The 14,898-nt window shown below is 42.6% G+C and overlaps 2 protein-coding genes and 2 long non-coding RNA genes across 4 annotated transcripts; all 4 read left to right on the top strand.

Annotated features, from left to right (window-relative positions):
* The first annotated feature begins 2,585 nt into the window (after positions 1–2,585).
* LOC118562217 lies at positions 2,586–2,968 on the top strand. The gene is made up of 3 exons (XR_004930523.1): positions 2,586–2,643; positions 2,732–2,778; positions 2,927–2,968. It is a non-coding gene; the product is annotated as an uncharacterized LOC118562217 (long non-coding RNA).
* A 110-nt stretch (positions 2,969–3,078) lies between these two features.
* On the top strand, positions 3,079–5,154 carry LOC118562215. Its single transcript, XM_036134492.1, has 5 exons — positions 3,079–3,282; positions 3,942–4,163; positions 4,449–4,670; positions 4,759–4,805; positions 4,971–5,154. The coding sequence occupies exons 1-5, from the start codon at positions 3,150–3,152 to the stop codon at positions 5,118–5,120; spliced, it is 774 nt and encodes a 257-aa protein (XP_035990385.1). The 5' UTR covers positions 3,079–3,149; the 3' UTR covers positions 5,121–5,154.
* Positions 5,155–6,456: 1,302 nt separating this feature from the next.
* Positions 6,457–7,614, top strand: LOC118562216. The gene is made up of 6 exons (XR_004930522.1): positions 6,457–6,589; positions 6,668–6,705; positions 6,809–6,954; positions 7,038–7,085; positions 7,227–7,453; positions 7,537–7,614. It is a non-coding gene; the product is annotated as an uncharacterized LOC118562216 (long non-coding RNA).
* Positions 7,615–12,283: 4,669 nt separating this feature from the next.
* Positions 12,284–14,214, top strand: LOC118562213 (apolipoprotein L3-like). The gene has a single exon (XM_036134491.1). It carries the CDS (start codon positions 12,433–12,435, stop codon positions 13,474–13,476), a length of 1,044 nt encoding a protein of 347 aa, XP_035990384.1. The 5' UTR covers positions 12,284–12,432; the 3' UTR covers positions 13,477–14,214.
* The last annotated feature ends 684 nt before the right edge of the window (positions 14,215–14,898 follow it).

Here is a 14,898-nt window from a genome sequence, read left to right as displayed (position 1 = left end):
AGCCACGCTCCCTACCCTTGCTAAACCACTGCTAACGATTCACTCGGCACTGGACTCATTTTATTTAAATTTTATTTAACCCTCAGTCCAACCATTGCTATTGTCCGAATGTACATGTTCTGTGTCCTGGGACCCAATTTAATATATGGACACGAACAGGTATTTAAATAGGACCAGTCTGAAAGCTTACCATTACCTCTATGCTGAGATACATTGAACAAAAGCTGGTCAGCTCTGATACCTCTTTGATGGACTGGTGATATCTCCAGGGTAAACCCCAGCTCTCAACCCCACACCCGACTGGATGTCTCTTTTAAAAGTGTGACCAACTATGAACTACCTCTTCTTTAAACCAGTCTTCATAACATATCCTGATGATGGCTCATGGGATTCTCCCAGTCAGGACCGTCATGCACTCCCAGGGCATTTCAACTGTATCTACTTACTTACCCCGACCTGGTTGTGGCGCGCCTGAGTCGGTGAGGCCCTGGTCAAGAGTGCAGTGCTGCCGTACCAGTGGCGCAGCCTGGCTCCTTACAATTCCCGTACTTACCAGTAAGGGAGGTTGAGCTCTTAATGAGGTGAGCTGCAACATACAAGCAGCAAAGAAAGTGTTGCCAATCATTAGCTCACCCTTGCCCCTTCAAAGACGCCATATAGACCTCCATGAACTTGCTGGTGAGGAAGCACAAGCAGATTCCCCCCGTGGTTTGTGATCCAGATTGCAGAAGAAGAGCCTGCCAAAGCTGCAGGCTGCTGACACACAAAGAGAGGACACAGCCACAAAGAAGCAAATCGCCTCTGTGCCCATTCGGACGAAGGAGCCAGAGTCACACAGGAAAGGTCAAAGCAGCAACGGTCTGGCTCTCCGGGTGTGGCAGGTGGGAAGGAGCATCAGGGTGGGGATCCCCTCTGAGCATCGAGACTGTTTGGAAGAATGGAGTGGCTATTTTAAATTGTTAAGGAATCACCACACTCCTTTATAAATTTTAAAACAATCCAGTGTCACTTTGAACATTTTAAAACATCTTGATTATTTTACATGATCTGAGGTAGACATTTGACCAAAATGTGGGAAAAGCTTGGTCCCAGCTCCTCCCTTCTATATCCCCCAGCATGCCAGTCAACAAGCCAGGCTTTTAAAGAATTTTTTTTTGTAATTGAGTTGGGAGTTGCAGTAGTCCTGTTTTCTGCTCTTTGGGGTTCTAGCATTTGAATTGGCAGGGAGATGGCCCAGATGTGATCATCAGCTGGTTGGCTGGTCTGAGGCTTCTTCATTTGTTTATTTGGTAAGGCTCCCAACTCTTTTTTATTGTTTCTTTAAAACTAACTTCAACCACTGCTATTAGTCAGAGCTTTAAATCTTCTCTGTCTTGTGACACTCGTTAAAGTATGGAACAAAACAGATTGATTAAAAAACCAAAATCCAGCCATAACCTTACAATTACCTTCCTGCCTGAGGTCATTGAAAAAACAAAAAACTCATACTTATGATTCCTAAAAAATGGTAAATACAGCTGTGGTGGACTGGTGACCTAACCAGCGTGTAAGCTAACCCATCACCTGTTGACTACTGGATATTGACCCCTGCTCATGAAATCCTCTCAGACTGGAGGATTATTTTAAGTAGCTAGCTCCCCTATTCAGGGGTCAGTACAAGCAAGCCAGTACAACTTTCATTAGACTTGACATATCTTAAGCCATATGCCTTCCTGCCACAAGAGGAATTCAAAACCCAAGTCTGACACTTTTTTCAGAATCACCAAACTGTTTTTCTGGAGACCCTTATGGACAATCCTCCTATATAATGCATAGTAAATCACCTCCAAGTGCACCCATCAACCCTTTCACCATCCACAACTCCAACTTAGAAAAGATGGAAGGAGACATCACCAACTCCACCACACACCAATCTTGTGCCGCCCTCAGCCTCTGTGGATTCATCGCCTCATCTGCAACAGTAAGACATCGTCAACCACTTCCTTTTACAACACATTCTCAAATCATTCCAGTTTCAGCACTAATAATCCCATTAACTCTCTCCTCCAGGATACGATAAAAGCATTCACTCCACCAATTTCCTGCCAACTTCATTATCTGCATATATCCTCTCCTCCTCTGCACCAGTAAGAACCAATCACCCCCCCCCATCTTTTACATCACATTCTCAACCCATTTCAGTTTCAGATAAAATCCAACTATGTCTCGCCTTAATAGGACTCGGTTACCTGAGGGAGACTTCAGATTGTTCTGCTGACACAAGTGGTAATCAGATGCTCTTCTTCTGTGTATCATAGATTTCTTGAATTCTTAAATTTCTTGTTGCTGTCCCTCCCTTAAAGAATCTGTTTTCTCTTTGTCAATGCTCAGACATTGGATTCCAAACGTATTGTTATTCATCCTCTGTGTCTTTTTTCAGAACTCTCCTTAAGAACCTCTACACCGCTCCTCTGTCTGCTCTCCTGGCTCAAGTGCTCCTTGATAACTCATCGCTCTCTCACCACCTGCCAGTCCACCCTCCAACATTTTGCCGATCCACAACGTCCACTAGGAAAAGAAGGACCGAAGGAGACAATCAATTAACATCCACCAATCTCCTGACCAAACTCAGCCTCAGTGGATATCCTGACTTCCTCTGCACTAGTACGACACTGTCTCCCCTCCTTCTACAACCTGTTCTCAACCCATTTCAGTTTCAGATACTAACCCACCTATGTCTCACCTTAAATAGGACTGAGTTTCCTGAGGGAGACTTCAGATGTTCTGCTCACACAAGTGGTAATCAGACACGTACTCTTCTGTGTATCATGGACTTCTTGAAATCTCACATTTCTTGTTGCTGTCCCTCCCTTAGAGAATCTGTTTGTCTTTGTCAATTCTCAGACATTGGATTCCAACGTATTGTTTTGTTATGTGTCTTTTTCAGAACTCTCCTTAAGAACCTCTACACCGCTCCTCTGTCTGCTCTACGGGCTCAGTGCTCCTTGATAACTCATCGCTCTCTCACCACCTACCAGTCCACCCTCCAACATTTTGCCGATCCACAACGTCCACTAGCAAAAGAAGGACCGAAGGAGACAATAGTTAACTCCACCAATCTCCTGACCAAACTCAGCCTCAGTGGATATGCTCACTTCCTCTGCACTAGTATGACACTGTCTCCTCTCCTTCTACAACCTGTTCTCAACCCATTTCAGTTTCAGATACTAACCCACCTATGTCTCACCTTAAATAGGACCGAGTTTCCTGAGGGAGACTTCAGATGTTCTGCTCACACAAGTGGTAATCAGGCACTACTCTTCTGTGTATCATAGATTTCTTGAATTCCTACATTTCTTGTTGCTGTCCCACCCTTAGAGAAATCTGTTTTCATTGTCGATGGTCAGACATTGGATTCCAACGTATTGTTATTCATTCCCTGTGTCTTTATTCCGAACTCTCCTAAAGAACCTCTACACCGCTCCTCTGTCTGCTCTCCTGGCTCAAGGGCTCCTCGATAACTCATCGCTCTCTCACCACCTGCCAGTTCACCCTCCAACATTTAGCCGATACACAACTTCCACTAGGAAACGAAGGACCAAAGGAGACAATCATTAACTCCACCAATCTCCTGACCAAACTCAGCCTCAGTGGATATGCTCACTTCCTCTGCACTAGTATGACACTGTCTCTCATCCTTCTACAACCTGTTCTCAACCCATTTCAGTTTCAGATACTAACCCACCTATGTCTCACCTTAAATAGGACTGAGTTTCCTGAGGGAGACTTCAGATGTTCTGCTCACACAAGTGGTAATCAGACACTACTCTTCTGTGTATCATGGACTTCTTGAAATCTTACATTTCTTGTTGCTGTCCCTCCCTTTGAGAAATCTGTTTGTCTTTGTCAATTCTCAGACATTAGATTCCAACGTATTGTTATTGTTATGTGTCTTTTTTCAGAACTCTCCTTAAGAACCTCTACACCGCTCCTCTGTCTGCTCTCCTGGCTCAAGTGCTCCATGATAACTCATCACTCTCTCACCACCTGCCAGTCCACCCTCCAACATTTTGCCAATCCACAACGTCCACAAGGAAAAGAAGGACCGAAGGAGACAATTATTAACTCCACCAATCTCCTGACCAAACTCAGCCTCAGTGGATATCCTCACTTCCTCTGCACCAGTACGACACTGTCTCCCCTCCTTCTACAACCTCTTCTCAACCCATTTCAGTTTCAGATACTAACCCACCTATGTCTCACCTTAAATAGGACCGAGTTTCCTGAGGGAGACTTCAGATGTTCTGCTCACACAAGTGGTAATCAGACACTACTCTTCTGTGTATCATGGACTTCTTGAAATCTTACATTTCTTGTTGCTTTCCCTCCCTTAGAGAAATCTGTTTGTCTTTGTCAATTCTCAGACATTGGATTCCAACGTATTGTTATTGTTATGTGTCTTTTTTCAGAACTCTCCTTAAGAACCTCTACACCGCTCCTCTGTCTGCTCTACTGGCTCAAGTGCTCCTTGATAACTCATCGCTCTCTCACCACCTGCCAGTCCACCCTCCAACATTTTGCCGATCCACAACGTCCACAAGGAAAAGAAGGACCGAAGGAGACAATAGTTAACTCCACCAATCTCCTGACCAAACTCAGCCTCAGTGGATATGCTCACTTCCTCTGCACTAGTATGACACTGTCTTCTCTCCTTCTACAACCTGTTCTCAACCCATTTCAGTTTCAGATACTAACCGACCTATGTCTCACCTTAAATAGGACCGAGTTTCCTGAGGGAGACTTCAGATGTTCTGCTCACACAAGTGGTAATCAGGCACTACTCTTCTGTGTATCATAGATTTCTTGAATTCCCACATTTCTTGTTGCTGTCCCACCCTTAGAGAAATCTGTTTTTATTGTCGATGGTCAGACATTGGATTCCAACGTATTGTTATTCATTCCCTGTGTCTTTTTTCCGAACTCTCCTAAAGAACCTCTACACCGCTCCTCTGTCTGCTCTCCTGGCTCAAGGGCTCCTCGATAACTCATCGCTCTCTCACCACCTGCCAGTTCACCCTCCAACATTTAGCCGATACACAACTTCCACTAGGAAACGAAGGACCAAAGGAGACAATCATTAACTCCACCAATCTCCTGACCAAACTCAGCCTCAGTGGATATGCTCACTTCCTCTGCACTAGTATGACACTGTCTCCTCTCCTTCTACAACCTGTTCTCAACCCATTTCAGTTTCAGATACTAACCCACCTATGTCTCACCTTAAATAGGACCGGGTTTCCTGAGGGAGACTTCAGATGTTCTGCTCACACAAGTGGTAATCAGGCACTACTCTTCTGTGTATCATAGATTTCTTGAATTCCTACATTTCTTGTTGCTGTCCCACCCTTAGAGAAATCTGTTTTTATTGTCGATGGTCAGACATTGGATTCCAACGTATTGTTATTCATTCCCTGTGTCTTTTTTCCGAACTCTCCTAAAGAACCTCTACACCGCTCCTCTGTCTGCTCTCCTGGCTCAAGGGCTCCTCGATAACTCATCGCTCTCTCACCACCTGCCAGTTCACCCTCCAACATTTAGCCGATACACAACTTCCACTAGGAAACGAAGGACCAAAGGAGACAATCATTAACTCCACCAATCTCCTGACCAAACTCAGCCTCAGTGGATATGCTCACTTCCTCTGCACTAGTATGACACTGTCTCCTCTCCTTCTACAACCTGTTCTCAACCCATTTCAGTTTCAGATACTAACCCACCTATGTCTCACCTTAAATAGGACCGAGTTTCCTGAGGGAGACTTCAGATGTTCTGCTCACACAAGTGGTAATCAGGCACTACTCTTCTGTGTATCAGATTTCTTGAATTCCTACATTTCTTGTTGCTGTCCCTCCCTTAGAGAAATCTGTTTTTATTGTTGATGGTCAGACATTGGATTCCAACGTATTGTTATTCATTCCCTGTGTCTTTTTTCAGAGCTCTCCTTAAGAACCTCTACACCACTCCTCTGTCTGCTCTCCTGGCTCAAGGGCTCCTCGATAACTCATCGCTCTCTCACCACCTGCCAGTTCACTCTCCAACATTTAGCCGATACACAACTTCCACTAGGAAACGAAGGACCAAAGGAGACAATCATTAACTCCACCAATCTCCTGACCAAGCTCAGCCTCAGTGGATATCCTCACTTCCTCTGCACCAGTACGACACTGTCTCCTCTCCTTCTACAAACCAATTTCCCTTTCGGGTACAAACCCACCTATGTCTCATCTTAAATAGGACTGGGTATCCCAAAGGAAAATCTGTTTTTATTGTCGATGGTCAGACATTGGATTCCAACGTATTGTTATTCATTCCCTGTGTCTTTTTTCCGAACTCTCCTTAAGAACCTCTACACAGATCCTCTCTCTGCTCTCCTGGCTCAAGGGTTCCTCGATTACTCATCGCTCTCTCACCACTTGCCAGTTCACCCTCCAACATTTAGCCGATACACAACTTCCACTAGGAAACGAAGGACCGAAGGAGACAATGATTAACTCCACCAATCTCCTGACCAACCTCAGCCTCAGTGGATATCCTCACTTCCTCTGCACCAGTACGACACTGTCTCCCCTCCTTCTACAAACCAATTTCCCTTTCAGATACTAACCCACCTATGTCTCATCTTAAATAGGACTGGGTTTCCCAAAGGAGTCTTCAGATTTACAAGAGGTAATCAAAATTTCTTCCTCTGTGTAACTAAGATTCCTGAGTTGTTACATTTCCTTTTGCTGTATCTCATTAATATAAATCTATTTTCCTTCTCAATGCTCAGATCATTGATTCTAAAGTACTGACTTCCATTCTCTGCGTCTGTTCTGAGAAATCTCCTTAAGAACCTCCACACCGCTTCTCTGACCGCACTCCTGCCTGTACATCCTCCAAAGTTGGTTTCACCAATCAAAAACTTCAAGGACAAAAGTAGACAATCACAAAGTTTTACAACACATTTTACACCAATTTCAGTTTCAGGTAGAAACTTACTTTCCTCTCCCATGAAATAGGACCAAGTTTCTGGAGGCAGATGCCAGGTTGTTGTCCTCACACATGAGGTAATCACGCTCTCTTCCTCTTTGTGCCTAAGATTTATGCGGTTCTTACACTTATCTTTGCACTCTCTCCTTACCAAAAATATGCTCCCTTTGTCATTTAACAGTTATTCGACTCCAACAAATTGTTTGTTGTTCTCTTAGTCTGTTTGAAGAACTCTCCCTAAGACTCTCCACACCACTCCTCTGGCCACCCTCCTGACTCAAAGGCTCATCTGTAATTTATTGGTCACTCACCTCCTGGTGCACTCTCCATCGCCCAAACCTCCAACCTTGAAGAGAAGGACAGAAGGAGACAATAACTAATTCAACCAATCATCAATCTGCTGCCAACCTCAGCCTCTGCTGATGAGTTCACCACCTGTGCACCAGTAAGAAACCAACTCCACTTCTTTTACAACAAATTCTAGACCCATTTCAGTTTCAGACAGTAACACACTAACCTCTCCCCTAGTGCCGTCCTGGATTCTTGATCTAAAACAAGAAGAATCATCTCACTGTGCAGATTTACCAATAAACCTTTCAAACTTTCCTTTGGTTTCTGTGATTACTACCTGCAAGAGATTTTTATTTTGTCAGGAACATGACATAAGCGGGTCGAGAAGATGGATGGATGGGTGGATGGATGGATGGATGGATGGGTGGCCTTTCTGAAATATTACATAAGACTGATAATATTAAATATGACTTATAAAAATAAGTCAAGATAGTCAAATTTCAAGCCAGAACCAGAAAAATAATGCATTCAAATTCTGTTGCATCTTTCTCTAAAGGGTAGGGGTAACAAACCGACCATGGGAGCGATGCTGAAGGTCATTAATAATGTAGATGGTTTTGTGAACACACTGTTAATGGGTGATCTCCAGAAGAATGGAGAGAGGAGAACAAATGACTTCTCTCTAGGTATTGACAATCTTTCTCCACTGATTTCTCTCCAGCAGTTTATAGCTTGAGAACCAGAAATTGAGACCATAGGGGAGGACAGACTCCCGCTATAGAAGGTCCTGAGTTGATGAGTTGTTAGAACCTGCTTATGTTGGAGGCTAATTCTCCAGGTGAAGCATCTTAACAACAGCTTTTTGAAAAAGGTCAGATTGTTGTCTTGGTGAGCTTGTGAATGTGTCCTTAAAGCCAAGGCAGTTCAGCTGGCAGGTTTTTGTAAATACTTCAAACTCCGACATTCTTTCATTGGTACATGCCAACAGACATCCACCACTTTTCCAGAACCTGTCAGAACCCTCATGTTTGAACAACATCTGTTGTTTTTTACACTAACAGATCGACAAACGTGTTCATCACTGCTCTCCTGCAAACACTACACATTTAGATCAAACTAAAATATAGGAATGTGTAGTTTTATTGGTTATGATTGAACCTGTAATACAATACTCCAACAGAAGCTGAAGAAGAACAAACCTTATTATCATTGTACAGGATACAACAAAATTTTATTTTGCAGCATCTCTTTGTAGCCATATTTTACAGCATATGAAATACTTGGCTCATCCAGCCCTAACTCGGCACACTTCCTTCTCTCCATAGATCTATAGGTGTGCAAAAGCTAGGACCTTCCTAGAGCTGCTTCTGGTTACCAACTTGCTAACCTTCTGACCCCTGTAGCTCCCCTTATATTTGGAGGGCCTTTTAAGAACCTTTTAAAGGACGAAGTGTAAAAAATTACAACCCTACACGTGCATCACACTCCCCGCAGCGCATGTTTATTCTGGAGTCCCAGTGGAGGCCAAAGCCATAAGGTTTTACCCTTTGTGGCACCAATGATGGAGCTACCGGGTTGAACATTGGCTCCCGTTTCCTTCTGCCCTTTTCAATGGTGTAAAGTACATCTGGGTTGGTCAGTGCAGTGCAAAGCAGTGAGCTCAAACACATTAGATTTTCGAGGCCTTCGGTTTCCTCATGACTCTCTATTCAAAAGCATTGCTGGTGCTCATTAGGTACACTTTATGGCATAATCAAATCAACCTTAGTCTTTAAGTCTTATTGTGGGTTGGACCATCAGGGTTGGACCATCAGGACCTAAGTGGTCTCGTTTGACCGTCTGATCCGACCCTTTCCGACAGTACCAAGCTTGCATATAAAAAAGTTTCTTACGCCGAGCAAGACCCCCATACTCACTCCATTTCTGCACACATTTCCTAATAGTGATTTTTCACTCAAACTTCAAACTTGGCCTCTGAAGCAGCCAGAGACTCCAATTTCACAAGACACGTTACTCTGGTAGCCTAGAACATGAAATTCTTGGTAACTCTAGATTAAGTTGAATTTATTCAGATCTCATTTTTGCAGCAATGTGTCCAGTGGTGTCAAAATGAAATACAGCAATGTGTGGTTTTATTGCTTAGGATTCAACCTTTTATACAATACTCCAGCAGAAACTGAAGAAGAAGAAACATTATTATAATTTTCAGGATACAACTAAATTTAATTTGGCAGCAACTCTTTTTGTTTGTATCAATGTCAACCTCATATAGTTGATGCATGTTGTTTGTTATATAGTCTGTTTTAATGCAAGTTACAAAAAAATAATTGTGCCACAGTTTGGTTATTTATTGGACTGGGTGCGATAGCAGTAGGTATTAGCAATTTGACCAGCCATGGGTGAAAAGCTATGTCTGTTGTGTTGGTGTGAGCTCGCATGACTCTGAGTCTGGCAGATGAACGGCTGCTGAACGGAGGTTCCTGGCTGGGTAAGGTCATCCTGGATCTTTGTGGCCTTTCAGTGGAGATGGTTCAAGCAGATCTTTAGGCGTGGGACCGTAGAGCCGAGGATCCACTCAGCAGTCTTGATGACCACTGCAGTTGTTTGTTGTTGGATGCAGTGCAGCTGGCGTACCACCCTGAACATCCACGGGTCAGGACGCTCTCTACTGTGTAGAAATAAACCTTTCTTAAAATGCAGTTCAGGGGCCATACAAAGTCAGTAAAGGGACAGCAAATGCCCCTGGGCCACACTGTGGACACACCTGCATTAGACCATGAAAGGCAACAAAAAACAGATCTATGGTCAGTTTTCTACACCAGCAGTGAAATGTGTGTGTGTATATATGTGTGTATATATATATATAATGAAACAATTGTGTATATATATATAATTGTGTTGTTCTTTTTTTTGGTTAAATTCATAATGTTTTATGTTGAGTTCTCAGGCGCACGTAGTCCACTGCATTAGACATATCTGTAACTTCATGAAATAACGTAAAAAAAGAAAAAAAAAAGAAAAAGAAAAAAAGTTTAAATTTTTTTTTTCATGTCCTAAGAAGAATAGAAATACTTGAGAAAAAAATCTTGACAAAGGCTTTCATATGTCATGCATCAGAGGGTTAATACAATTTTACTTTATATTTTTTACTAAAACCTCTGTAACTTTGGTTTAGCTTATCTGAGCTGCACATGTAATGTTTACATATTTATCTAGGCTTTCTGAAAGTTTTTAACTTTATTCATTTTCTAAAAGGTTCGTATACTTTATAATGCAGAAAAAAACTGGTGAGGGAGCTAAAATCCTCTATTTTATGTTCCATCCTCATATTCTCTGAAACTATAGCAGCTGCTGTGATAATTAGAATTGTGAGGGAATCTCCTTATTTGACTATTTCTAAAACCAAAATTATTTAAATGGAGGTTGTAGTTGTTGAATAAAATGTAATAAGATTTAAGTCATTGTGTCATTTTAAGCAAAAATTCAGAAACAAGGCCTCTGAGGGCCTCTTTAACAGGTTAAAGAACAACTTTAGAAGCATCAATAAAACAGATGAACTGATGAGCTCCGTCTTCCTTTTTCAGGGTTTCTTTTAAAACATTTAAATAAAGGTCAGCGCCGTGTTTAACCTTAAAGCCAAACTGCTTTTCCTTTCAGTGGATCAAATCATTTATTGTAAATTTCCAGATTATTTCTAGTGCCTTTAACACAACGCTAACCTGTTTTCCAAACTACCCACTTTTCCTGCTTTATCCTTAATAACTGGAACCAGCAGGAAAGTCAGCAGTGGAAGCAAATCAGGGAGTGTGAAGCAGATAGATAGACTATTGACTATTGAGGTCTCCTCTGTAAAATGATCATTAAAGGTCCAGAGCAACTGCACCAAGCACTGATACACACTGGGTCTGGTTTTGATGGTCAACGGTCAATGATGATGACGCACTGCCCACTCGCTGCCAGAAGGTGGCGCTGTTGATCCATTCAGGCTGAGCTGCAGATCCATGTGTGGATTTCTTTGAAGAACAGGATGTCAAGTCAAGGAGGAGGAGGGCGTGCTGGGACAAGCAGGTCGGCCAGAGATGGATTGGCACCTGAAACATTAAGAATTTTTTTTTCACATCAAACAGTTTAAAATAAAATAAGGTTCTGCTAAAGTGAATCTGTGAAGGTCTGCTCTCTGGCCCGGTCCAACAGGGACTCAGCTGCTGAGCCTCAGGCTGGGTTCTGGTTTTCTGCAGGTGTGTTCAGCTCAGCGGGGGAAAAAAACTCCCTGTACTGATTTCAGATCAGCTCTGAGCCTGAACATGTTCCAGTTTTCAGGACATAACCCTGGGTTCTCCAGAACCATGCTGGACTCAGATCAGGAGGGTTGTCTGTTTTCTGGAGGTGTCGTTTACGTCTAAGTTCACCTCAGTCGAGAGGTTTAGGGCTACTTTTACTACATTTTCATATCTCAAACTGATTGTTTTTATTCACCTGTCATGTCCAGCTTCAGCTTGAAGCAGAATAGTGCTCTGGTTTCTGTAGTTGTGGCAAACATATTTGCTTTACCAAGGGAGATGTTTTACCTACAAATCTTCCCCTGACATCCAACACTTGTGATTTACTTTATTCCTGTTGCGGCGGGGCAGCCAGTGCCACACATCATTAACCTAAGCCTGCCGAAGAGGCAAGGAAACCTATTTTTAATTGTTGATAAGGTGAAGCTTCCTAGTCTTTCCATCACTTTTTGGTTCCTCTTAGTTCTAATGGTTCAGTAACTCGTGGCGCATCCAGTGGGACTTTAAAAATGAAAAATATAGAAAGCATCTTTTTCTGTGCAGGAAGTCAGTATAGAGAGCTCGCCACCATTGTCATTAAAAATGAACCCTAAATGCCATCACTTTACATCAATCAGGAATGGTTGCTTCTATTTTTAAATTAAATTTTATTATATTGTTTTTGTTTTGTAGGGTCCTAATTTGTTAACTATGTTCGTTAACCTTACATTATGTTGCTTCTTTTTATATAACCAAAAGCCCAATTAGTGGCAGACATTGTAAATTAGCTTATGATAATTAATTAATACTGTACATGACAGGAAATTAAATAAAATCTTGGATGGATAGCTTTGAATCACGAGTTTTACACTGAATGTTTTCAGCGTTTCTGTTATTCTGTGTTCTCCCGGTAATCCATTCTTTCTTACTATCTTCATTTCATCCTCTCAGGATGGACCCAGACTTTCGAACGGTGTTCCTGTTTCAGGAGGATTCGTATCATGACTTCATAAAGGAGTTTAACGAGCGTCAGCCGAGGATGTCGGACTTCCTGAAGGAGCTGGAGGCGGATGCTGTTCAGCTGGACAGCATGAACAAAGGAGCGAAGATCTCCAGCGTGGTGGGCAGCTCAGTGGGAGCAGTGGGAGGCGTGCTCTCCATCGTTGGCTTGGCGTTGATTCCAGTCACAGCTGGAGCGTCTCTAGCCCTCACCATGACTGGAATCGGGATGGGAGTAACCAGCGGAGTCAACAGCATCGTCACCACCGCCACGGAGATAGGCGATAACCGTACGCACCAAAAGAACGCCAACAAAGTCTTGCAGAGCTTCATGGAGGACGTGATGAAACTGCAGGATTGCCTGGAAGAGGTTATGCAACAAGCGGTTGCCAAAATGGAGACAAGCGGGCTAGGTGTAGCTCTGGGGGTCGGCAAAATTGTTTGTAAAGTTGGAACAGTTGGGAGAAGCATAGATGCAATTGTTGATCTAGCCTCCGCTGCTAAACTACTAAAAAGTGAAGAGGTCGTCTCCAGTGCTGGTAAAGTGGTGGCTCAGGAATCAGGAGCGCTGCGTAGCATTCCCAGGTTGGCCTCCGACGTCCCAGATGTCGGTCAGGCGGCCGTCAAAGGATCTCTTGCTGCCTCCCAAACGGCCAGGGCCGGTCTGATCGCGGTCAACGCGCTCTTCCTCGGCATGGACATCTTCTTCATCTGCAAGGACAGCATCAGTCTGGCCAAAGGCAGCGAGTCAGAGGTGTCGCAGTTCATCAGAGCCAGAGCTGCGCTGTGGAGCTCCCAGATGGATTCATGGAAGAAGATCCACGACTCACTGGACGATGGCCTGCCGACATCGGGGAAGAAGGAAGCTGTGCTGGAAACGCCTTTCTATCCCGAGGTTGAGACGGAGAAACAGAAATGAGAGCAAAAGTTTGCTTTGAAGGAGTGGATGAAAAACACTGGTACCACCTGGCTAACTTAAGATAATTACAAACACGATCAAATTAAAGTGATTATTGTGTCACTTTTAAAAGAATGATGAAAGATTAAAATTGAACTCTACAATCAGTAAAATGTACCTTCAACCATTTCAAGCTGGTCGTAAATCTACTGATCTAATTGACTATTTCTATTCTTTTTTGCAAGAGGATTATTGTTTACATTTTTAGCCCATTTCAAAAAAATCGATGTTCATTTTGTTCTACACGTTTGACCTGATAATAAATTAAAAACATAAACAGCATAACTATAATTCATCTCTTAGAAAAAAATCCTGCAGCATCAAATAATTAAAGGGTTTCAGAAGCACTTTTGTATGTTTTTAAACTTAAATGGCACTAATGCAGATGGGCTGCATGGTGGTAGCACAGCTGCTCTGCAGCAAGATGGTCCTGGGTCCAAACCCTGGTACCACGTTCTCCCAGTAAAAGTGTGGGTTCTCTCTGGGTACTCCAGTTTCCTCCCTGTAGATGGTTGTTTGTTCTGTGTCTGTGTGGCTCTGTGATGGACTGGCCACTTCTCTAGGTTTTAATTCACCTCTCCCAGGTACATACGATGGATGGATGTTAATGCAAAGAAACACTTTATTTTTATGAGATCTGCACCTAGTTGTCATCACTGTCGTGTTGAGAGATATTAAACATGTACTGCTTGTCCTGTAATTTATCCTGAAAATTTTCTTCTGTAATATATTGTATGTATGTTGTTTTGTGCATCCCTTCTACGAATCAATAAAGCCTAATTTCAATAAATGTGAAATTAAAATTCAAAATATCTGAATAAAATGGCTTCATAACCTGTTTGTATGGACCCGGTCAACGAAGATTCTTGTAATGGCAAGGCAAGGCAAGGCAAATTTATTTATATAGCACAATTCAGTACAAGACAATACAAAGTGCTTTACATGATTAAGATATACCAAAATAATAAAATGTAGATAGAAAATAGAATAAAAGCAAGTAGGGATAGAATGTAGTAACAAAAAAGAACATTAAAAACAGTAAAACTGTTTAACTAGAACAGTCAAAGGAAATTTTAAACAGATGTGTTTTTAATCTTGATTTAAAAGAACTCAGGCTTTCCACACTTTTACAGTTTTCTGGAAGTTTGTTCCAGATAAGCGGAGCATAGGAACTAAATGCTGCTTCTCCATGTTTAGTTCTGGTTCTAGGTATGTGGAGTAGACTGGAGCCAGAAGACCTTAGTGGTCTGGAGGGTTGATACACTGATAACAAGTCTGTGATGTATTTAGGTGCTAAGCCATTTAAGGATTTATAGACTAACAGAAGTATTTTAAAGTCTATTCTCTGAGATACAGGGAGCCAGTGTAAGGACTTTAGAACCG

Source organism: Fundulus heteroclitus, unplaced genomic scaffold (assembly GCF_011125445.2).
Source record: "Fundulus heteroclitus isolate FHET01 unplaced genomic scaffold, MU-UCD_Fhet_4.1 scaffold_834, whole genome shotgun sequence".
NCBI lineage: Eukaryota > Metazoa > Chordata > Actinopteri > Cyprinodontiformes > Fundulidae > Fundulus > Fundulus heteroclitus.
The sequence above is the reverse complement of the archived record's forward strand: the minus strand, read 5'-3'. Positions and strand labels throughout refer to the sequence as shown.

Coding starts and splice junctions, on each gene's coding strand:
- LOC118562215 (XM_036134492.1), top strand. CDS start 3,150: ATGACACTGTCTCCTCTCCTTCTACAACCTGTTCTCAACCCATTTCAG. Junction 4,164..4,448: donor TCCTCACTTCCTCTGCACCA/GTACGACACTGT, acceptor GTCTTTTTTCAG/AACTCTCCTTAAGAACCTCT. Junction 4,806..4,970: donor ATGTTCTGCTCACACAAGTG/GTAATCAGGCAC, acceptor ACTCTCCTAAAG/AACCTCTACACCGCTCCTCT.
- LOC118562213 (XM_036134491.1), top strand. CDS start 12,433: ATGTTTTCAGCGTTTCTGTTATTCTGTGTTCTCCCGGTAATCCATTCT.